At 41.7% G+C, this 25,338-nt stretch overlaps 1 protein-coding gene across 5 annotated transcripts; it reads left to right on the top strand.

The window, feature by feature from the left end:
* Positions 1-14,930: 14,930 nt before the first annotated feature.
* LOC110488522 (lipolysis-stimulated lipoprotein receptor) lies at positions 14,931-24,568 on the top strand. Of its 5 annotated transcripts, none has more exons than XM_036947031.1 (11): positions 14,931-15,085; positions 16,693-17,022; positions 17,214-17,333; positions 17,865-17,921; positions 19,284-19,430; positions 20,120-20,323; positions 20,537-20,596; positions 20,911-21,039; positions 21,441-21,780; positions 21,899-22,367; positions 23,582-24,568. In XM_036947031.1, the coding sequence occupies exons 2-11, from the start codon at positions 16,701-16,703 to the stop codon at positions 23,615-23,617; spliced, it is 1,884 nt and encodes a 627-aa protein (XP_036802926.1). In that variant the 5' UTR covers positions 14,931-15,085; positions 16,693-16,700; the 3' UTR covers positions 23,618-24,568. The 5 variants fall into 5 exon arrangements, with proteins under 5 accessions (XP_036802926.1, XP_036802920.1, XP_021416427.2 ...); XM_036947025.1 differs by lacking the exon at positions 14,931-15,085 and adding an exon at positions 15,197-15,273; XM_021560752.2 differs by lacking the exon at positions 14,931-15,085 and adding an exon at positions 15,265-15,515.
* The last annotated feature ends 770 nt before the right edge of the window (positions 24,569-25,338 follow it).

The raw sequence follows: 25,338 nt of genomic DNA on the forward strand, positions 1-25,338 counted from the left end.
TGAAAAACTGAGTTTAAATGTTTTTGGCTAAGGTGTATGTAAACTTCAGACTTCAACTATACATGGGTAGTTTCTATACCATACTTACAATGTGCAGGCATACTGGAGTGATAGAGGTAGATATGTATAGGGGTAAGGTGACTAGGCATCAGGATATATACTAAAACAGAGTAGCAGCAGCGTAAATTAGGATTGGATGTGAGTGTGTGCATGTTGGTAGATGCAGTATTTTATTAGAGGAGCAGCGAACCTCCACTGTGGGGACAACGTCGCCGATGCATTTACTTATGAAGCCGGTGACAGAGGTGGTTAGCTTGTCGTTGTTATCTGCGGAGTCTCAGAGCATATTCCAATCAGCGCAGTCCATAATCTCTGTTTCTGATTACCATTTCTCAACGGAGCGAGTCACAATCGGATTTGCCAAAGGTCAGTGCTATCCAACGTCCTTGGAACGTCCCTACCCTAAACCCTCACCTTAACCATAACCCGTAATCTTTTTAAATTTCAACTTCAAATGGGGTAGGAATGTCCCAAGGATCCCAGATAATTATTTGAGCCCTATTCAGATCATGCATGTCATCACTAGATACCTAGCGCTTGCCCGCTTCATAGCAAGCTGCTCTATCCGCATTGCATGATTGGTGAAGTAATTGAATGTTCAAGTTAAATGTAAAAATCAGATTTCAAGGTTTGAAATGGTTCTGTTCAGAACAAAATGATTGGAAAATAATTTTTGGTTCCAACACCTGCATAAGACAGAAGGTTACTGAAAGGGATACTTCAAGATTTAGGCAAAAAGCCCTTTATCTACTTACCCAGAGTCAGATGAACTGTGGATACATTTTTATAGTATGCTAGTAGATACTATAGACTTCCAGTCATTGTGCTGATGCTAGTTAGCATTGGCTCATGAAACTACCTCCAAATTCCTTCATACGGGATGCAGAGTCATAAAAATGGTATCCTTGAGTTCATCTGGCTCTGGGGAAGTAGATAATGGGCTTCATTGCCAAAATCCCATAGTTTCCCTTTAAGGCAAGATGAGTGGGCGTATAATGCGAATGTCTAGAAACCCAATTGATGCCCATTAGCATTTTAGCAACTACGTACTACTTTTTAGCTACTTTGCAACTATTTAGAATATTAGCTAATCCTTTCCCTAACCATTTAACCTAACTCCTAAACCTAACCTTTAACTCTAGCCACCTAGCTAATGTTAGCGTTAGCCACCTAACTAACGTTAGCCAAAACCAATTCTAAATTTGGATCATATCATACGAACTGACATTCGTAACATGTCATACAAAATGTATGGATTAATTTGTGGATGTAAATCATCCCCTATGAAACGTAACATATCATACGAACTGACATTCGTAACATGTCATACAAAATGTATGGATTAATTTGTGGGTGTAAATCATCCCATATGAAACGTAACATATCATACGAACTGACATTCGTAACATGTCATACAAAATGTATGGATTCATTTGTGGATGTAAATCATCCCCTATGAAACGTAACATATCATACGAACTGACATTCGTAACATGTCATACAAAATGTATGGATTAATTTGTGGATGTAAATCATCCCCTATGAAACGTAACATATCATACGAACTGACATTCGTAACATGTCATACAAAATGTATGGATTAATTTGTGGGTGTAAATCATCCCATATGAAACGTAACATATCATACTAATTGGAGTGTCCTGGATTTATGTTTAATCAAATTGATTTATAAAGGCCTTTTTACTTCAGGAGTTGTCTGAAGTAAGTGCATTTACAGAAACCCAGCCTAAAACCGAAAAAGAGCAAGCAATGCAGATGTAGAAGCACGGTGCTAGGAAAAACTCCTTAGAAAAGGTAGGAACCAAGGAAGAAGCCTAGAGAGGAACTAGGCTCTGAAGGATGGCCATTCCTCTTCTGGCTGTGCTGGGTGGAGCTAAGGTACATGGCCATTAATGCCAGATCGTTTTTTCAAGATGTTCATAGATGACCAGCTGGGTCAAATAATAGTAGAGGGTGGAACAAGACAGCACCTAAGGAGCAAACGTCAGTTGGACTTTCATAGTCGAGCATTCAGAGGTCAAGGTTGGGAGAGAGACACTCGAAACACCTGGTTCGGGACAAGGTAGCACGTTCAGTGAACAGGTCAGGGTTCCATAGCAGCAGGCAGAACAACTGGATCAGCAGCACGACCAGGTGGACTGGGGATGGGAATAGCCATGAGTCGTCAGGCCCTTCGAGACATGGTACTAGGGCTCAAGTCCTCAGACAGAGAGACAGAGACAGAGAATTACACCAGATAGTCCAGGTTGGATAGTGGTGTTTCTAGGAGTGCTAGCCCTCTCTACTGCTTCTGTAAATGGATCACACTGCACCTAACGTGTTCTTTGACATGCAAATGAAGTAGCTTGAAGCTGTATCAGTGATTTTTGGCTAAACAGAGCGTGCTTATAGTTGTATTGTACTCCTCTATTTGGCTTAATCAGGCTAAACCCGGTCATAGGTTGCTGCATTTGTCTTCCCCATCTTGGTTTCCTGGATTCACAGTGATTAACCTGAAACCGAGTATAGCCTAGCCTGTTGCTTCTGTCCAGTTTTTTTTTGTCGCTTATTCAGTGCACCGCAGATGTGCATCTACTGCAGGGCCCAAAGATGTTGCACACACCCAGACCCCATGAGTGAGGGAAGAGGGGGTCCGTCAGCTGGAGAAGCGAAGTGTTTTTAAATGCAACATTTAAATGTTCAATGTTATATCTATGTCCCAGTTTGTTCATAGCCATTTAAAATTACAGCGTGGGTTATGAGGGGCGGGCAGAACAGTACTGCAGACTGTGTGGCTTAAAGTGGGCTGGGTTCTACATAGATTTACGATCAGGCGTGGGACTTTTGGACCGTGTGCATTCAGCTCTCGTTTGTAGAGTTCTAATTGACGCTATCACTACCGAGTGGGTCTTTTGACCGTGTATTGAGCTAAACCCCTGTTTGCATTGAAGTTGCATGCTTCCAGAGTGTTTGATACTCAGTTTCCCCGTGTAACTGCATGTTTCACCATTGTGCGCTTGTCACATTCTACAGCGTGCTTCGCTTTCCTACTCTTGGTCCATTTCAGTGACACAGCTGCTTAACATGATTAGGGCGCTCATCTTGGGTCCACGCTGTCCTACGAATTGGTATTTTCTAATAAAGATAATTTGTTATAACTGTGTTGTTTGTTTGTTATAACTGTGTTGAGTTTCCAAGCCTCGGACAACTGACTGTACTGATTAAAACAAAACGTTGGTTGTAGCACTAAGCTACTCTGCTCAATCCAGTTCTTGTCCCACCTCTCGGGTGGTCCGCCAGATGTATTATAATACATGGAGAAAGTGTGCCAGGAGTTGATCCATGGATTCAAATGTGACCTGATCAGCTGAATGTTTTTAGGGGACAAAAATGTCACATGATTCAGTTATTGACCATCCTAATGCTGCTTCTCTATAATACATACAGTGCTGGGTTCTGTTCTTCACCCAATTAGGGGTATCTCTTGGTATCCCTTCATTAGTGCACATGACAACACTTTATGACTGCAATGAGCCTTTATTGTTATGTGCAGCCTAACGGACAGCCTAACTTGAAGAGTGACTAATAATCAGTGCCATCAGAAAGTATACAGACCGCTTGATTTTTTTCCCACATTTTGTTGTGTTACAGGCTGAATTGTAAAATGATTCAATTTAGATGTTTTTGCCACTGGCCTATACACAATAACCCATCGTGTCAAAATGGAATTATGTTTTCGATGTTTTCTTTCTTCAAATTGATAAAAAAAAAAGAAAAGCTGAATTGTCTCGGGTCAATAAGTATTCAACCCCTTTGTTATGGCAAGCCGAAATAAGTTCAGGAGTAGAAATGTGCTTAACAAGTCACATGCATGGACGCACTCTTGTGCGTAATAACAGTGTTTTACATTATTTTAGAATGACTGCCTCATCTCTGTACCCCACACATACAATTAACGTGTATCAATACACCCAGTTACTACAAAGATACAGTAGTCCTTCCTAACTTGCTGGAGAGGAAGGAAACTGCTCAGGGATTTCACAATGAGGAAAATGGTGACTTTAAAACAGTTACAGAGTTTAATTGCTGTGATAGTTTTCTCCTGAGGATGGATCAACAACATTGTATTGACTCCACATTACTAACCTAATTGACAGAGTGAAAGCAGATAGCCTGTATAAAACAAATATTCCAAAACATGCATCCTGTTTGCAACAAGGCACTAAAGTAATACTGCAAAAACAAATTGCAAAGCATTTAACTTTGTCCTGAATACATGTTATGATTGGGGCAAATCGAAACTCTCAACATGTTCAAGCATATTGGTGGCTGTGTCATGTTATGGGTATGCTTGTAATTGTTAAGGACTGGGGATTTTTTCAGGATAAAAAATAAACAGAATAGAGCTAAACACAGGTAAAATCCTAGAAGAAAACCTGGTTCAGTCTGCTTTCCACCAGACAGACACTGGAAGATTAATTCACATTTCAGCAGGCCAGGCACGACTCCAACACCATCATTACGTTTGCCAATGACACAACAGTGGTAGGCCTGATCACCGACAACGATGACACAGCCTATAGGGAGGAGGTCAGAGACCTGGCTGTGTGGTACCAGGATAACAACCTATCCTATTAAGACAAAGGAGATGATTGTGGACTACAGGAAAAGGACGACCGAGCACACCCCCATTCTCATCGACAGGGCTGTAGTGGAGCAGGTTGAGAGCTTCAAGTTCCTTGGTCCACATCACCAACAAACTATCATGGTCCAAACAAACCAAGACAGTCGTGAAGAGGGCACAAAGCCTATTCCCCCTCAGGAGACTGAAAAGACTTGTCATGGGTCCTCAGCTCCTAATTTTTTTTTTACAGCTGCACCATCGAGAGCACCATACCATACCAGGCAGTGGTTGCATCACTGCCTGGTATGGTATGGGAAATGCTCGGCCTCCAGCTGCAAGGTACTACAGAGGGTAGTGTGTACGGCCCAGTACATCACTGGGGCGAAGCTTCCTGCCATCCAGGGCCTCTATACCAGGTGGTGTCAGAGGAAGGTCAAAAAAATGGTTGAAGACTCCAACCACCCTAGTCATAGACTGTTCTCTCTGCTACCACATGGAAAGCAGTACTGGAGCGTCAAGTCTAGGTCCAAAAGGCTTCTGAACAGCTTCTACCCCCAAGCCATAAGACTCCTGAACAGCTAATCAAATGGCTTCCCAGACTATTTGCATTGCTCACCCTCTTTTACGCTGCTGTTATTCTCTGTTTATTATCTATGCATAGTCACTTTAACTCGATCTATATGTACATATTACCTCAATTACCTCGACTAACCTGTGACCCTGCAGATTGATACAGGTACACCCTGTATAAAGCCTCGATACTGTTATTTTATTGCTGCTCTTTCATTATTTGTTACTTCTCTTTTTTACTTATCACTTATTTTTCTTAAAACTGCATTGTTGGTTAAGGGCTTGTAAGTAAGAATTTCACTGTAATATGTTGTATACAGCACATGTGAACAATAACATTTGATTTGAATAACCTAAAACACAAGACCAAATCTACACTGGAGTTGCTTACGAAGAAGGCAGTGAATGTTCTTGAGTGGCCAAGTTACAGTTTTGACTTAAATCTGCTTGAAAATCAATGGCAAGACCTGAAAATGGTTGTCTAGCAATGATCAACAACCAATTCGACAGAGCTTGAAGAATTTTGAAAAAAAAAAAAAAAAGGAAAATGTTGCACAATCCAGGTGTGGAAAGCTCTTAGAGACTTACCCAGAAAGAATCACAGATGTAATTGCTGGGTTGAATGCATAACTAATCAAGATACATTTGTGTACATTTTTTAGATTTTTTTATTTACAAATGTGAGAATTTTTCTTCCATGTTGACATTAGATTATTTTGGGTAGATCATTGACAAAAAATATAAATAATTAAATTAATTTGAATCCCTCTTTGTAACATAACAAAATGTGGAAAAAGGCAATTTGTGTGAATTCTTTCTGAAGGCCTGTATAAACATAGACCTAATAGCTAATCAGTAAATTATGATTTTGTAGTTGCATTGCTGTTTAACTGTTATTCACTTTATGCAAAGTATTCATAAATAAATATATTTGCAAGTTTGCAAGATCGTTTGGCAAGTGGTTGGTTCTTGACTTAATTTTTGATCTCATGAACATAGGCAATAGCTTTTCTATAGGTTATATAAACCTGAAAATGCTTGTGCTCGTAGAAAAAAAAATGGTGCTACCTGGAACAATAAACCAAGGGTCGTTCAGCTTGTCCATGTAGAAGAACCCTTTATGGTTCCAGGTAGAATCTTTTCACCTAACAAAGTTTAGCAGCCTTTATTCCCTGCCCCTGTAGAAGAGCCCTTTACAACTGCTTTTCTATATGAAATACAGCTGTATTTGTAGGCTAATATGAATAGACCCCCCCCCCCCCCCCACACACACACATCAGAGTCAAATACTTTCTGTGACACACATCAGAGTCAAATACTTTCTGTGACACACGACAGAGTCAAATACTTTCTGTGACACACGACAGAGTCAAATACTTTCTGTGACACACATCAGAGTCAAATACTTTCTGCAGAACTAACTTCATGTCAGGATAGGCAACCGAAATTAATAATTAATGTATGCATGTTCTGGTATGTTATATTAAACATATAGGAGGGAGAAAAATGTTGGCAAGCAATACACATTTCAGAACACTATAGCTGAATTATTATCCATACACTTTCAAAAATACTAGTCGAATAAGACATGGGAGAGATGACGAATTTTGGCAAAGAGATTTATTTATAGTCTAATACAAAATCAGTAGCGGATTTAGGTACGGGCGACATGGGTAGCCACCCAGGGCGGCATCTTGCCAGCGCAGGCACCTGCTGTACCTGACAACTGACACGTACTGGGCTCACTCAAACTTCGCAACAATGCTTATTATTATTATCACAAAGCTGACTAAGTCTACATTCAAATATGTCATCTAATTTAACTTGTATGATTTTAATGTTCATTATCGTGCTCGGAATAGCCTATACCGCCTGCTAAGCTATTTCTGAAATTTGTAGACATGTTGCACGCAGAAGCCCGATAATTTTCCTCCGATAATACTGTCACAGAGGAAAGGTGAAAAAACTAACCTCATATAGTTAGCATAGTCTTTGATAATGCTATCTAGAGTAGCCTATTCTAGCCTACAAAATTGAATTGAAGTTTAGACCTTTTCAAAGCGGAGGTCTCGGTCTCCATCGAATAGCCTAAACAGGTTTATTTTTTTTAGGCTTCGCATGATAAACCGAGGTCATAAAATAATACGTTTAGGGTGTCTTTCATTTAAAAAATGGTCTATGAACTTGGATGCCGGTCAGAATTGCAATGAATAATAGTATGCTAATTAGGGTGTATCAATAATGGTATAGCCTGGGGCTCCCAGAAAGCCTGAAAAAAAATCAATAGCCTGATAGATTAATCAATCACGGAATCCAATATTGGGGAGATATCATTCCATTCCGAAACCATTTGATAGCTAAGCGAAATCTTGAATAAATGATGAATAGTTTGCAAAGCCAAAACGGAACATATTTTTTTTTTAGCCCGTGCAGAATAGCCTGTATTTCGCGGGGTATGCCTATATTCATTTTAACCTGCCTTAAACTCGTAGTTTTAATACGAGAGTTTGATTATATCAAATTTTATAAGATTAATGATTAATTCAGTTTAAACGTTATCCTATTTAGTGTGTATAATTGGTTAAATATAAGCTATTATAGTAGGACTTTTGTATTTATCTTATCCTATTATTTATATTATCCTGTGCTATTTGCTATTTCCTGTTCTTAAAAAAAAAGAAAATCAGATAAGGCGCGTGTAATTCCAATAACGCGTGACATAGACTTTTACAATCCCGATAGTTAGTAGCCTATATAAAAAAGCCTTGTCCTCAGACATCACAAGGTCCATAACGCAATTCATACCCTATAAAAACGTAGCGTTTTATTTTGCTTGCGGTTATTTGGCAGTAGATTATTAACGTGGTAGCATTTAACGGCTGATGAATTTAACTAGGCCTACATCATATTCTCCAGGCCCCTATTTACGTTTTCCCAATGTCAAGATAATGATTCAGAATTACTGTTTTTATTTAGCCCACAGGTGGATCATTGCAGCATGTTCAGGAGAGTAGTTAGTTGTAGACTTACCCAATCTTGTGTGTGTGTGTGTGTGTGTGTGTGTGTGCGCGCATGTTTGCTTAGATCATGGATTGGCATTGACCATGGCAGGTTAACCCGGAAGATACATTTATTAAATGTCTTTGTATAGGTGTGTGTGCTGGTTTCTTAGCAGATATGCAGCACAGCATCTGGACTGATCATTACCCTGAGAAAACATCACTTAACAAGTTGAGAGCGACAACTTTGTAAGGCCTATCCCTGGCAAAACAGAGAATAAAATAACTCAGCTACAGGACACCAGCAGTGCCTGTTACTTGTGCTAATCTACTCGTGCAAGTGTCTGAAAGCTCTGAGGATCATCGAGTAATCTGGTCATAATAATAAGAATGGTCAAGTGGATGATTTCTCCACTCACGAGACTGACCAGAGATCCACCGATCCAGTTGTTGTCTCTATAGTGGTGAAGAAAATGTATGAGTCTCAGGGGATCACAAATCCGAAATGGGGGTGTTAGCAGCACCCCCCCCCCCTTGATACCTCTCTGATGGCACCTCACATTAGCAAACCCATGTCCGCCATTGAACCAGAGACCAACCCTGGAAAAGATGCTGAGGTAGTCCATCCCGACCATCATACAATGAGGCTCTGGATCTAGCTCTGCAATATTGGATGGTGCAACAGGGTACAAGAGAGATGCAAAATGGACCATTGTTACCAACAGAAGAGATGAAGAGTCTCCAAATCTTAAATCTAACATGGCTCAAGGTCTGGAGGAACCCAAAGGCCCCCCACTTCCTGTCACGCAGGATGTGAGTGAACAAGCTCCTCGTCAACAAAATAAAACAACATTTTACAGAAGAAGAGGGGCTGGGATGGAGCATGTGAAATATACTGGTATTTATTTTTCTTTTCACTTGCATTGTTATGTGTTTGCTGTAGCACTGTGCAGTGGTGTAAAGTACTTATGTAAAAATATGTTAAAGTACTACTAAAGTCATTTTTTTATGGTATCTGTTCTTTACTATTTATATTTCTGACAACTTTTACTTTACTACATTTCTAAAGAAAATAATCTACATTTTACTACATACATTTTCCCGGACACCCAAAAGTACTCGTTACATTTTGAATGCTTAGCAGGACAGGAAAATGGTGTAATTCACGCACTTATCACCCAAACATCCCTGGTCATCCCTATTGCCTCTGATCTGACAGACTCACTAAACACAAATGCTTCAATTGTAAATTACGTCTGAGTGTTGGAGTGTGTCCCTGGCAATCTGTAAATAAATAAAAAGCAAGAAAATTGTGCTGTCTGCTTTGCTTAATGTAAGGAATTTGAAATAATTTGTGCTTTTACTTTTGATACTTAAGTATGTTTAAAACCAAATACTTTTACTCAAGTGGTATTTTACTGGTTGACTTTCACTTGAGTCATTTTCTATTAAGGTATCTTTACTTTTACTCAAGTATGACAATTGGGTACTTTTTCCACCATTGGCGGTGCGTGGGGTAAAATCACTGGGGAAGCCAAGCCGTGTATTGTGATAATTGTGTTGTTTGCTCCATAACCTGTTAGTTCATATGCCTTGCGACAGTGATATATAGGCCTAAGGCCGAGACAATTAGAAGACAGTGGCAGAATAAATTCAACCACACCTTTGTTTCGTCACAAAACCAGAGAGCAACATCTGTCCGGTGAAGTCCACATAGCAAGCATATTGCATGTAATAAACAGTTACATGACCTACAGCATGGTAAAGCAAATGAACGTTTCCAAAATTTTCTGACCACTAAAACAACTATTGACTTAGAACCACGAAGAGTTACTGCAAATTGCAAAGAAAACAGGAGCTGCCTCCACTCTTCCAGCACTATTTCAACTTCAACCTCATCAAACCAGCTATGCTTAGTCTAATACAGTGACAACTAAAAGATACCAAAAACAATTTAGTCCAATCAATGTAAGCTAAATATCATGTGGCTGTCCATGGTTCTGATTTCTGTGTGTGTGTGTGTGTGTGTGTGTGTGTGTGTGTCCGAAGGTGCGCGTTCGTGCAAGTAGAAAAATACATGTTGACTCACCCTACTTGTAGAGAAACACCAATGCCATCCTCCTCTCTTTCATGTTGAAACAGTATCACTCTGTCATACAGTACACTGTGTTTGCAGTACTTCTGAAATCAAAAACTTTGAACAAAGTAGGTGCTTGTGGTACTTGTTAAAACAATTAAAACAAAAAATAACCTACATTTCCTGTGTATCCAGTGTTTCTCCAGTTCTTAATCATCAGTGCACTAATTCAAGACTCTGCTGGTGAGCTCTGCCTTTTTGTCAATGTCTTTAAACTTTTTGAGATTTTTTTTGCAATGAAAAGCTCGATACATTCTGATGTGTGTTTAAATTGATAGAGTCATGTCTTTACAGTCATGTAAAGAGCTCTACTTGACTGACACACATGCAGGAAGTGAAACACTCTCAGGAACACTCCTGTAAGTGAGGCTGTGTGATCAGTTTAAACCAGTAGAGGGATTTTCTCTCTCCCTATGTTTCTTTCCTTCTCTCTCTCTCCCACTCTGTGTGAGATGTGTGTTGCTTTAAACAACAAATCATCCACGAATGTTTAGTTGTGTGGCTTTTAACTATTATTTTTGGATCAACCAATAAAAATGTAATGGAGATTTAAAAAAAGTTAAATCCATCTAAACTAAAAAAAAAGAAACGTCCTCTCACTGACAACTGCAACAACTATATTCAGCAAATGTAACGTGTAAATATTTTTATGAACATAACAAGATTCAACAACAGACATTAACTGAACAAGTTCCACAGACATGTGACTAATAGAAATGGAATAATGTGTCCCTGAACAAAGGGGGGGTCAAAATCAAAAGTAACAGTCAGTATCTGGTGTGGCCACCAGCTGCATTAAGTTCTGCAGTGCATCTCCTCCTCATGGACTGCACCAGATTTGCCAGTTCTTGCTGTGAGATGTTACCCCACTTTTCCACCAAGGCACCTGCAAGTTCCCGGACATTTCTAGCCCTCACCCTCTGATCCAACAGGTCCCAGAAGTGCTCAATGGGATTGAGATCCAAGCTCTTCACTGGCCATGGCAGAATACTGACATTCCTGTCTTGCAGGAAATAAAGCAGAGAATTAGCAGTATGGCTGGTGGCATTGTCATGCTGGAGGGTCATGTCAGGACGAGCCTGCAGGAAGGGTACCACACGAGGGAGGAGGATGTCTTCCCTGTAACGCACAGCATTGAGATTGCCTGCAATGACAACAAGCTCCGTCCGATGATGCTGTGACACACCGCCCCAGACCATGACGGACCCTCCACCTCCAAATTGATCCCACTCCAGAGTACAGGCCTCGGTGTAACGCTCACTCCTTTGACGATAAATGCGAATCCGACCATCACCCCTGGTGAGACAAAACCGCGACTCGTCAGGGAAGATAACTTTTGCCAGTCCTGTCTGGTCCAGCGACGGTGGGTTTGTGCTCATAGGTGACGTTGTTGCCGGTGATGTCTGGTGAGGACCTGCCTTACAACAGGCCTACAAGCCCTCAGTCCAGCCTCTCTCAGCCTATTGCGAACAGTCTGAGCACTGATGGAGAGATTGTGCGTCTTGGTGTAATTAGGGCAGTTGTTGTTGCCATCCTGTACCTGTCCCGCAGGGCAGGTGTGATGTTCGGATGTACCGATCCTGTGCAGGTGTTGTTACACGTGGTCTGCCACTGTGAGGACGATCAGCTGTCCGTCCTGTCTCCCTGTAGCGCTGTTTTAGGCGTCTCACAGTACGGACATTGCAATTTATTGCCCTGGCCACATTTGCAGTCCTCATGCCTCCTTGCAGCATGCCTAAGGCACGTTCACGCAGATGAGCAGGGACCCTGGGCATCTTTCTTTTTGTGTTTTTCAGAGTCAGTAGAAAGGCCTATTTAATGTCATAAGTTTTCATAACTGTGACCTTAATTGCCTACCGTCTGTAAGCTGTTAGTGTCTTAACGGCCGTTCCACAGGTGCATGTTCATTAATTGTTTATGGCTTAATGAAGATCTGTGTAATTATTTGGGTTTTTACAAATTATCTTTGAAAGACAGGGTCCTGAAAAAGGGACATTTATTTTTTTTGCTGAGTTGATATGATCAAGCTGCTCAGGAAAATGTCATATTCCAAATGTGTTAATTTTAATTTTCCTACTTACTGCCTTTGTGTTCATCCATGCCTCCTTTTTGTGTTATCTCAGGAAGTTGTTCAGCCAGCAATGACGACGGATGTGCAAAAGTGCAGACAATATATGGATCGAATGACACCCTTTTGTATCAGAGAAGTAACCCCATGGAAAACCTCACAAGTTGTTCCACCACCTCTGCACCACCTCCTCAGAGTCGGAGATGCATTGTGTGTCTTGCTGATACCAGAGCTATGGTCCTCTTTTGCTCAAACAGCGGGGAAGCAGCTGGGCCACTCGACTGGGAGGTTGATGGCGTCCGATTGATAAACATCTCTATGGTTGGTAAGTATAACATATGGCTGAAATAGGACTTAATAGTGAATTAAAGCAATTTGACAAAACAGATTTTGATACAACATTCAACCGTCAGGATGTGAAATCTATCTTCAAAGTTGTATATTGTCTTTTGTTTTTAAAATGTGATTTGTTATTCTATAAATAAGTCATTCAAACACCCTTCCCTCAATTGATGTTTATAATCATGAACTGTTTTAATGACAGACTGCCCTGCCATGAAGACTGTCCCTCGTACAGTAGGTAACTGCCTTGCTGGTCTTCTATCTGGAATGTTATTCCTCATCATGTCTTCTCTACTTTTGGTGGCCTTAACTTCATGTTGTTTTGCAGTTATAATATTGTATATAACTTTCTGCTTTTCATCGGCAGGTTTTCTTGTCATGGTCCTTAATTTATAAACACATTTTTTCTCCACACAGATATTATATATGGAATGATCGGGATATATTGTATAAAAATACTTCTTTGTTTTTAGAATATTGGTTCCGAAATAATATCCTATTGGTGAGCCAACTGGTAAATGCAGAGGGTCTTTTACTAGGTTATAAGGAATTCCTATCACTTGACAAGGTCCCTGTAACACCTAAAGATGTTGCAATTGTTTTAGATGCCATTCCCTCAGGTGTTGCTCTGTTATTCAGGAACGTGTCAAGACCTGACCCTCAGAGCCTACCTTCTATTGACCCTGTTGACACATCAGTAGGAAAGATTTGTTTCTCTTTTGGTCCATTCAACAACAGAGCGATACGAACCTTGTTTCAGCAGGATGTTGTACCTTATGTCATGCCTTATTGGAATGGATTTATTGATAATATCTGTTGGAAAAAGTTTGGATGTTGCCACACACATACCTACTTGTTAACAAAATGAAGGAAGTTTCCTTTAAAATTATTCCTAAATATTATCCTGCCAACCACTATATGAACAAGTTTAAGGAAAACATCAACTCAAATTGCTCCTTTTGTAATGACCACCCAGAAACAGTGTTGAATCTTTTTTGGCATTGTATTCATGTAAGAAAACTGTGGCAAGACATCAGTAGATTTATAATTGAACACATTTATGAAGATTTTACACTATCGTGGAGAGATGTACTGCTTGGATTCTTTACATACGATAGAAATAAGCTGAAACATTTTTATGTAATTAATTTTATTATTCTTTTGGCCAAATTTCATATACACAAATGTAAATTTACAAACAAAAAAACTGTTTTCTTACCCTACAAAAATAAATTGAACTGTATTTTAAGACAGTTAAATACTCCTACTAACAAAAAAGATGTATGTATGTCCCTTAAAAGTGTATGTATGTCCCTTAAGATCCTTATGTAATTGTAATGTGATATTGTACCCCCTAGCTCGATTGTCCATTGTATATAATCTATATATCCTCATGTACTTTCTGTATTGATTTGTTGTTAATAAAACATAAAAATAACTGCCTTGCTGATTAACTGTCAGCTTGGGGATTCGATATGAGGATGTTTTGATGATAAGCAATTTACCCTATGCGTGAAATGCCAGTAAAAGCATTTGTGGGCTTCAATTATTAAGCCATAATGCCCGAGGAGGGTGACCAATATTCCGCGGCTAAGGGCTGTTCTTAGTCACAATGCAACGCAGAGTGCCTGGACCCGGCCTTTAGCCGTGGTATATTAGCCATATACCAACTTATTGCTATTATAAACTGTAGAGCAGTAAAAATACATATTTTGTCACACCCATGGTATATGGTCTGATATACCATGGTTGTCAGCCAATCAGCATTCAGGGCTCGAACCACCCAGTTTATTTCTATTTGAGTTGGTTTCTGTTTGAGTTTGATTTGTGGACTTCCAAGTATTTCAAGAAAGTTTGTTTTACATAGTTTTCACTCTGAATGTCCTTAGCGATGGTATCCTACAAGTTTCACATAGTTTTGATTGGGATTCCTGAAACCACTTCATACAGATTCTTACATCAGTGTTTTAACAGATGTTTACCTATCCCACTGTTCCCGGGCGCCGAAGACGGAGATGTCGATTATGGCAGCCCCCGCAACTCTCTGATTCAGAGGTTGGGTTAAATGCGGAAGACACATTTCAGTTGAACGCATTTAGTTGTACACTGACTAGGTATCCCCGTTCCCCTTAAAACAGTGTTTTACTAGGCCAGAAGCTTGAGATCGCAACATTTATAATGCTTAGTATTGAGGGGGAATAAGAACTAGTTTCGAGCTGGGCAATACCAACTATCACTCCCGGTAGTTTGAAGTGGAACGGGTGTATCCCAGGTCACGTTCAAAGGTACATTATCAATGCAGATGGCGATAAACTGTAATTGGGAAAAAAAGTATTCATGATTTTTTTTCTCAACACAATTCACATTCAAATCTTAGGGGTGGCCAATGGAAACTAGTTTACAACGGCCACCCCTGGGATTCACATCGAACGTCCCCCTGTTGTGCCAGAGGCTTGGCAGTCTCACCTGTCAGGTCCGCCTCCTACTCGCATACCTACACCGCGAGACAAAATGTCGGAAGTAGGCCTATCTAGTTAAGAAAAAAAACAATACATGGTTGCGGTTCTACAAGGTTTCGAATGGCTTTTAGGCAGATCGTGAATTCATTAATATATATAGTTTTTAAATTGAGGCTTTTAAATTGAAACTAAAATATATTCACTTCGGATCGAAAAATGTTCCTGACTTTCGTCGTGACCGTCCTTATGGCAACAGGTAGGGAGAGGAAATTGAATGTTTTTCAAGGCAGGTTCAGGGCCCAATTTAATCAATAAGTTTGTTACTGATGTGCGTATTTATTAATACTCCTTATTTTAAACAGTTTATATTATCTAATGTTGACTTATTTTGATGTCGAATTCGTAGGCTAAAGTTGCCTTGGCCTCGATTGTTTTTGTTATCGTAAGAGGTAACCTGGATCTCTGGAGATCGTTGTTTTATCAGGTGTTGGCCACCAAATGGTTAAATCTGTATTAATTTGAACGTTTATAAATGCTAATCATCTGTTGGCTTCATGACGTGCCCGAAATACTATGTTTATGTATTTTTTACAGTTTTTTGTAGGCTTTGTAGAATCATCACCTATGAGAAATATTGAGTGTTTTTCCTAAAGAAATAAAATAGCCCTATGTATTCAGATAATGAGTGATTTTGTGATTTATTAGTTAACTCACAGATTTCCAGTATATTTACATGTCAGAATATAATACATTAAGTACATACTTTCAGATCAAGTTTTCATCATATCATTGCTATTTTTTTTGTCTCCTGACATTTTTTTGTACTCAAACATGGCCTGGAATAAGATGAAGGGGTGTAATTCCACAGGGATGCTACCTTTTGGACAATTGAAGAACGGTGAAGCAATCTTAGCAAGTTGAAGTTTCTGATGGAGCCAAGTAACAGCATCTAATATGTTCATGCCAAATGCCCATGTCTGCCTTATACATTTGATACAATTTTACCCCCTATGAAATGTATAATTCAGTCAAAGCTGAACTATGACATCATCTCACTGAGTCTAGGGCTAGGCTATTACTCAAATGTGGAGTTTTGTTGATGAAACATGCCCAGCTGAAGGTCTTGGTGACTCATTGCATCTACTCTCTATGATACCAGTCTTTAGTTATGAAAGACCTTTGTGAATGTCACTTACAGACTGGTCAACTTCCTGCCACACCCAGAGTGCCTTAAATCTCACTCAAACAGAGCTGCTGAATTACAAACTAAGTCAGAAAATGTAACAATTAATGTACTCACAAGAAAAGTTAGCTGCCTTCAGTTAACAACAAACACTTTCTTGCACACTGTTATGGGTGGTGAAGATATCGATCTCTACCTGCATGCATTGAGACAAACTATCCTCTTTAAAGACCCCCTATTCTCTCTCCAGGCTCCACTATGGCCATCTCTGTCCAGTGTCCTGTCAAGAGGTATGTGGTCATCCTGTTCCAGCCGGTCACGCTCACCTGCAACTTCCAGACGTCTTCCACGCAGCCGCCCGTCATCACCTGGAGGTACAAGTCCTACTGCAGGGACCCCATCCAGGCAGCCCTGAACCCCAGCAGTGCTGACAACATCCTGTCCCAGAACAACCCTAACTACAACGCCAACATTGAGTGTGCCGACAACTTGCGGACGGTGCGCATCGTGGCCTCCAAGCAGGGCAGTGCTGTTACTCTGGGCCTGGAGTACCAGGGGCGCAAAGTCAGCATCTTGAACAGTGAGTTTGGCTTTTAGTGATTTCAAATGTGATGTGTGTGTGGGGGGGGCGGGCAAGCGCACCGGTGTGTGTGTATATGTGCCTGTCTCTCTCTGTCTGCGTGTTACTTCCATTACAAGGCTCCTATATCAGAGTGAGTCTTGTCTGTTGCCAGTGTCCCCTCATCAAACCCACCCTACTTGTCTCTTTAGACGCAGACCTGAACCTTGCCCAGACGGCGTGGGGAGACAGCGGCGTGTACGTGTGCTCTGTGGTGTCTTCTCAGGATCTGACAGGAAACAGCGAGGACTACACAGAGCTCATAGTGCTGGGTGAGTGGCTCCTATCCTCATAGACCATTTTTAGAGCTCCCCTGACCTGTTGTCATCTATCCACCCTTCCACCCCTCCATCCTTCTACCAAGTCCTATTCTACTGCTCCTCACAGAACTGCTGTCCTTTTGAGGAACAATCACTCATTTTCTCTGTGCTAGTTTCCCCTTAGTTCGCTTGGGTTTATTTGTTGAGTTAGCTGGACACCGTGTGGAGCAACACAACATCTGATAGCAGTAGCAATCAAATGTACAAGATCTTGAAAAGCCAAGTCCAATTTTTAGGCAGTTCCACAATTTCCAAATTTTCTATTTGATTCCTGGTTGTGCTTAATGAGACTGCTCAGTGACGTTTCTTCGGAAGGATCCATGGCTTCTATTTTGAAGTGATTCGTGAATCATGGACCACTTAGCAGGGACTTCCAAGAAGGACAAGTTGTTGTGAGGGAGACTCAAGAGGGCAAAGGTGTAGTCATTTATTAGAAAGATAGTTGGGGCTTTTAAAATAATTGTGGCTTTCTTTCTTTCACAGAGAGAAAGTCAAATACCACTGATCTCCTGCCTGAGATTGACTTACTGGTTATGGAAGGTACTTTCCAATTTGCCCCTTATAATCAGTAGAGCCTAACCCTAGCCTAAGAGCCCTGTTTTTTAAAGATATGTCAACTATGCCACTGTTTTATGTTCAGTTTCCGGTGAATAACATTTGGCCTGAACCCACAGCTTTGAATGGGACAACATATGGTCAGGGTGGTTAGAAAATGTAGTCTGAGAAGCAGGCCTCCCTTGAGAAAGGCTGACAAAAACTAAAGTTTTGCTGGTTTATTTATCAAGCCTGGTTTACTTTAACAAGCTTGTTGATGTTTTTATCAAGGTAGTTCGTGCAACGATTTTGGCTGTACTGAATCAAGCCTCTGTACATTTTTAAACATTACAACACCTTCAATGTCTACTTTTTAGTATGAGGAGCCACATTGCTTAACATCTCAAAGTAATGCTCAACAGACAGCTAAAAAGCTTTAAACCCCCCCCACACCTCTTTACAATCATCTTGTTTTGACTTGTCCTTGCATGGGAAGTCCCCTCACAACAACTTAAAAAAATGATTGTTAACCCTTGAAATATACAATTAGTTGGTTGAGTTGATTAAAAAGTGATATTCAACTCTAATTTGCTTTTTCTCTCCTTCATGGTTGAGACTTGCAAAACTCTCAGCAGAACATAACTATAGCCCTAAAGGCTGTGAAATTGTTGCAATATGAGGCCACTCAGCACATAGCTTTGGTCTGTTTTGTGTCGGCTCAAACCGCAAATGAACTCTTTTTCAGTCAAACTGCAGCCTATGACATTTATAGGCGATGTGTGGTTGAAGTGAGTATGTCCTCTTTCACTATATTGGCATATATTGTTTTTCTTTCCCGTGCAGCTAGCTCCCTCATCTGACAGAATGACTCACGTGAAATCTGGTTTCTCTGATGTCTGAAATGAACCTCTCGTGTAGATGCTCCAATGTTTGCTGCTTGTCATTGTGACTTTTCACCCAATACATACATGTAGCCTTTGCATACTAGACTGACCATTGGACTAGCCAAGCTACAGGTTATAATACAAATGTTTATTTTTCTATACTAGGGCTCTGTTCTCAAGTGTTCTTGATAGACTTGTAAATTGTCATTTTCTGGTCCACATTTTTGAAGAAGTTATTGTTTGTCAAGTTGGCTATCTGAACAGTAGAAGTGTTCCACTTCTCTGGTTTAAACAGAGCCAAGGCAAACCTAGAACTGCCTGAACAGTGCTATGTGAATACAGAAACGTTAATATTCAACCACGCTGATAGTCACCCAGAGAACGCAGAGATGTTTCATTTTGACTGAATGGCACACACATTAGCTTGCCCATACATACATAATTATAATCGCTCTCGCTCTCTCTACTCTTTCTCTGTCTACAGACTGGTTGTTGGTGGTACTGGTAGTGTTTGGCTTCCTGCTGCTGTTGCTCCTCATAGCGATCTGCTGGTGCCAGTGCTGCCCCCACACCTGCTGCTGCTACATCAGCTGCCCCTGCTGCCCTGAGAAATGCTGCTGCCCACGGGCACGTAAGTACCACTCTCCACCGCTCTGTAGAAAACCCCCGCCACCACCAGCCCTACATGTTCCTCTTCCACTGGGCACAGAGCATCCTGCTTCCATGCCACCTTCACATTAGAATGCCCATTCCATTCAACCAAACTCCCTTTTCTCATTCAGTTTTACTTTGCCAGTTTGTGACCCTGGCACTGTTTACCTTTCATTTGCCATTCTCATGTACATGTTGTTTATACAGTATGTGCTGCTACTCTTATCTTCTTGGGGCTACCAAGTGGCACAGCAGTTTAAGGCACTGCATCTCAGTGCTAAAGGCGCCACTACGGACCCTGATTTGATTCCAGGCTGTATCACAACCGGCTGTGATTGGGAGTCCCGTAGGGAGGCGCACAATTAGTGTTAGGGTTTGGCCATGGTAGGCCGTCATTGTAAATAAGAATCAGTTCAGAACTGACTTGCCTAGTTTAATAAAGGTTAAATAAAAATAAGTACAATACAGTTCATAGAAAGACATAAGGTTTTGCTCACAACACACTAGTTGTATTGAATTTCATCATGACTTACAATTAAACACATTTTAACAGACCAATAAAGTAAACCCCGGCAAATGAAGTGAGGCCTCCAGAATATGCGTTTACAGTATGCGACCTAACTACAGCATTAATGTGTCGTAACACTGAACTGACTTCTCTCAATTCAGTGTACGAAGCAGGCAAGGCGGTGAAGTCGGGCATCCCCAGCCACTACGCCCCCACGCTCTATGCTCCCAGCATGTACCCCCAGCCACCCTACGGAGGGGGCATGCAACAGCCCGGCATACCCATGCTGCCCCTGCCCCAGGGAATGGGCGGCCCCCCACTGCACCCCAACGGCTACGGACGGGAGTACGACAGAGCCAGCTCAGGTGACTTACACCCCCTCTCCTGTTTTAACGTGACAATTAGCTAGATAAAAGCAAGGACTTGATGTGTGACTTTCGTTTCTCAGTTTTGTTTGGACTGATGCTCCTCTTGCTGTCAGATCTCACTACTGCACATTTTCGCAGCAATGTGGTTTTCAACGCTGGTGTGAGGAAATTTTTTGTTGATAAATCTCTGTTTTTGTTTTCTGTTTGTAGTTGGACAAGGCTCCGAGGTGCCTTTGCTGCATGACCAGGACAGTGGCGCAGGAGACCAAAGTGAGTAGTCAAAATGGTTACTACAAAATCCTCAGTCTGTTTGATTATTTGTGATAATACATAAGTCTAACCAGACCTATAGCTCAGCTCCCAAAGCATCTTGGGGGGGCTGAGAAATGTCAGCATATTTCATCTTGTCTAGGGTTGGGCTCAGTACCATTTCCATTCAGTCAATTCACAAAGTAAACTGAAATTCCCATTCCAATTTTCCTCATTGCTTTTCAAAGGAATTTTAGTTTACTTCCTGAATTGAAATGGAATTGAGACCAGCCCTGCTTGTCACAATGTCTCATGATTTACTCCCTCCTCCTCAGCTCGGAGTGGCTACCGTATCCAGGTGGACCCAGATGGGAACGCAACGCGGGCCATCTACTACATGGAGAGACAGCTAGCCAACCTGGACCCCACACGGTCTGGTGATGCCGGTGGGAAGTACAACCGCTGTGAGTCTTACATCTACACATAAACACACCCATGTCAACTGTACTGTACTGCGGAGTTCGGGGCCTGTAATCACAAAGAGCCTCAGAGTAGGAGTGTTGTTCTAGGATCAGTTGAAACTTTTAGATCATAGGAGACGCTTTTTGAATATGGTCCCTAGGCTCGTCTCTTAATCAATGTTGTGTTTTGTGGTTGTTCAATTGAAAGGGCCAAGTTTTCGTTCATTTCACATGGAGCCTTCAACGGGCTTCATCAACTTTAATGTGTTGTAATGTCCTTTGATAGGGCTTTTTAACTCTGACTCGTGCTTGATCTATGTCTGTCTTTCTTGAGCATTTCCCCATCCTCTTCCTTTTTCCTTCTCCTCTCCACCCATCTTTCGCTCTCTGTCGCTCTCTCTCAGTGGATGGGGGGATGAGCGAGGTGAGTTCCCTACACGATGACCCCCGGGGCCGTGGCGGCGGCCGCTCCCAGGCCCCACCCCTCGCCACCGTGTACGACCAGGATGAGGCCATGAGCACCATCAGCAGCGTGTCCGCGCACGGCCAGCGGGGGCGTGACGACTACCCGCGGCGAGGAGGTGGGCCCTCCCCCCACATGGGGGCCCAGGGACGCGCTCGCTCCATGGACAATCTGGATGACATCGCCCGCCGAGACCGCTACCCCAGAGACCCCCGGGATCCCCACGATGACTACCCTCCCCAACGCCGTGACGGAGGAGGAGGAGCCAGAGATCGCAGAGGGTGAGGCTCTTATTTGGCGCCTCTCTCACTCTTACTCCTTCTAGTGCATGAGCCTTACCTCTCAGAGGTCAAATCTGGGGAAGATAATGATTCGACCCACTGTTTTTTCTCCTCTCAGCTCGGATGATGGCTTCAGCAGCCGCGGAGGCTACGACCGCGGCCGTGACTTTGACGACCGCAGACGGCGCGAGCCCTCCCCTGACGACCGTCGCCGCAGAGGCAGCCCGGTCAGCGGTCTCCAGGGGAGACGTAGCCGTGACGACCTGATGGCCATCGAACGTGATCGGGAGCGTGGTGGCGGCCGTGGCGGTGGGCGGGACGCCTACGATGATAGCTTTCTGTGGGAAGCCATGGAGAAGAAGCGCCTAGGCGAGCAGCAGAGGGCTAGGAGCCGCGAGCGCCTGGACAGCGACAGCGAGCGCTCGGACCGAGGCAGGGCCCCCCGCGGACCCCCTCCACTCCCCATGTCCCCGCCCTCCGCCTACCCCGTCCGTCGCTACGATGACAACTACCCAGCCCCTCCCCCGCCCCCCTACATTAGTGATGACGAGAGCTTGACGTCCTGCAAGAAGAGCAACCTGCGCAAGGTCAGTCATCACAGAGTTTTGCATATGGACATTGAGCATTCAGGGTGCCACTCAAAGCCATTGCCAAAATGCCTCATTGATTGTTTCATTCATAGAACTACTTTCATCAACATAGTTAAAGGGATACTTCGGGATTTTGGCAATGAAGCCCTTTATCTACTTCCCCAGATTCAGATGAACTAGTGGATGCCCTTTTTTATGTCCCTGCGTGCAGCTTGAAGGGAAAGATAGCAATGCTTCCCATAGCATTTCAGTCATTACGCTAAAGCTAATTAGCGTTTGCTTGCGAAAATACCACAAACTTCGTTCATACAGGATGTCGAGACCAAAAATGTTATCCACGAGTTTTACCTAAACATCAGACTGTTACCATGGTTATTCCATGGATAATCAGTCAGAGGTCACTGTGAAAAGACGCAATAGTCTCTACAAGCCAGAATGTTGCCGGAAGGTAGTGGAGATCAAATGTCCACAGTAAAGTATTGTTTCCCCAACTTTTTGCGGCGCCGGTAGGTTTATGTCGCATGTATTTTCCATTTCCTGATGCAGTTCACGTGATGCACAATATGTAAAGAATAGCCGAATGTAACCGAACGTTGTCGACTGAAGTCCATTCCCTCACAATCATTTGGAAGCGCTTGTGAAATCTGCTAGCTGATTGCGTGCGATAACGTTCGGTCTCTGCTTCGGTTAAGCTCGGCCATTGTTGACATATTGTGCAAGCAGCGTGAGAATTGCATCATAATTGAAACTACAAACCGATATACAGACCAGCATAGTGAAAGTCGGGAAAATAACAATACTCTTGGTATTTTGTGTCAGATTAAGGTAAAGTATGTTCAAATAAAGTTTATTCAGCATTCTTACTTGGGATGGGACTGTTCACAAAAGGGAGTCTATATGTTAGAGACGAGAGAAGAGTCTTCCACTTGGATTTGTAGAGGCTACAACGAGTTCCTCTGACTCTGGGGAGGTAGATAAAGGGCTTCATTGCCAAAATCCCCAAGTATCCCTTTAATGCCAGTTACAAAATAGTATAATCATATTCAGCAGAACAAACAAAAAAATATCCAGATCCTAGTTTTGCCAGAATTGTGGTGGTATGTTTTAGCAGGTTTTTAGCTTGTTGTCTCTAGATTGATAGTAATGCTTTATAGTACAGTATCAGGCCAACTCACCGTTCTGTTTGTTTCAACTCTCTTTCTTTCTGACAGAATGGAGCCGTGAGTCGGGAGAGTCTGGTGGTGTGAGACGTTCAGTATCCCCCAACGTAACTGATCTGTCCCGTAACACAATTACCAATTGTAAATAGTACTAATGTTGCAAACTTGCTACCGTGATTTTATATTCGATGCCTAAACTAAGATATCAAAATTTGACGGTGGAAATATATGTACAAGTGACCTTATTGGGGTAATTTAGTAATTGATTGCTTCATATTTACTGAAAACATTGTCAGCCTTATGTCCTCTCAATTCATTTTAATGTACAGAATAGCTCTAACTGAAGTGCTAAGTGTAGTGTGTGGTTGAACATACCGAGGGCTTAATTAAAGTAGACTACGCTGGAATGGCAGTAGCCAAAGTAAACCAAAAAGGGTTTTTCATTCACTCTTTTTAACCATTCATTTTCACCTTACAGTCATCTTACAGTCAATGTGAGTATGAATGTGAGCAACCCGGAGCTTTAAGTTTCTAAAGCAAGTATTCATTTGAACTTTTAGTTACTTACTGTGAGAAGTCATGGATTTATTTTATTGAAAATTAGATCATGCTGTACATTTGAAATGGAATAGATTTTATTAGGGCGGGAGGTAGCCTAGCGGTTAAGAGAGTTCTTCACTTAGTCGCTGTGCCGACTAAGTGAAAAATCTGCTAATGTACCCTTGAGCAAGGCACTTTACCTTAATTGCTCTGTATAAGAGCGTCTACTAAATGACTAAAATCGAATAATAGCCATGTTATTTTTATATTGCGTTTATCATCGTATTTAGAGTATTGGATTAGTTTTAACTGTCTGTCCAACATGTATTTGTCATGAATAATGTCAGCCATAGGCAGATTATATATATTTTTTTACATTGCTATGAAAAATGAACTTGCTGCATTGTTGTACAGTCTACTTGTCATACCCACTGTCCGTGCTGTGTTTACTGTGATTTACAACAGGCGTCATTTTACAATAAATATTTTTCAAAATGCTCAGTGCTTTTTTTTCTCTCTATAAAATACATTCTATGGGGCGAACTTCTACTTAAGTCAAATATTCACTTAGTCATGCATTGATGTCAACTGGAAACTAAGTGAAAATTCAATAATAAGCGATCTGACATGCTGTTCTAGGAGGTACCACCGGACGTCACTGTCTTGTTTCTGTGGCATGAAGAAGAGCTGTTCGCTGAGGGAGTATCATGCAGGGAATACTGTATGACATACAGAAGGCACGATAGTATTTCAATGTTTGTTTCTGTCTTTATGGGTATCTACTATTTGACCACATGAATGCCATTACCATACGTTGTCTTTCCTATTTTCATAGATTGAAATCTTAAGGCCTTTTTGCTATTGCTTGTCCAATTTCCATGTTCAACATCTGCCAATATGTATACATGATGGATGTGGTGTAACGCTGTGTCTGACTGAACGGCGCCCTCTGTTTATACCTGTTATTGAAATATGTTCAGGATTTTGAATTGTTGCCACATTTTGTTATGGCAAGTCGTGAGGATTGGTACTGTACAAGGTAAGAACCCTGCTGCCACCTGCTTGGTACATCAGCTCCACCAGCACACCAGATGTTGCTGTGTCACCCTGCTTTTGGATAGATCTAATGATATGAAATCAAATATGCAAACTTTAAGCGTTCTATAGATAATTATAAACAGAGTGGTTCGAGCCCTTTATGCTGATTTGACTGAAAGCCGTGGTATATATTGAAACGTGTTTCACAAAGGAAGCCAAACAGTCTTTTA

This window comes from Oncorhynchus mykiss, chromosome 2, assembly GCF_013265735.2.
Source record: "Oncorhynchus mykiss isolate Arlee chromosome 2, USDA_OmykA_1.1, whole genome shotgun sequence".
Taxonomy (NCBI): domain Eukaryota; kingdom Metazoa; phylum Chordata; class Actinopteri; order Salmoniformes; family Salmonidae; genus Oncorhynchus; species Oncorhynchus mykiss.

Excerpts from the sequence above, each read along its gene's own strand:
- LOC110488522 (XM_021560752.2), top strand. The coding sequence starts at position 15,476 with ATGTTCCTGACTTTCGTCGTGACCGTCCTTATGGCAACAG. Across the intron at positions 17,023-17,213 it reads CAAAGTCAGCATCTTGAACA|ACGCAGACCTGAACCTTGCC; the intron begins GTGAGTTTGGCT and ends TTGTCTCTTTAG. Across the intron at positions 20,597-20,910 it reads CAGTGGCGCAGGAGACCAAA|CTCGGAGTGGCTACCGTATC; the intron begins GTGAGTAGTCAA and ends CCTCCTCCTCAG.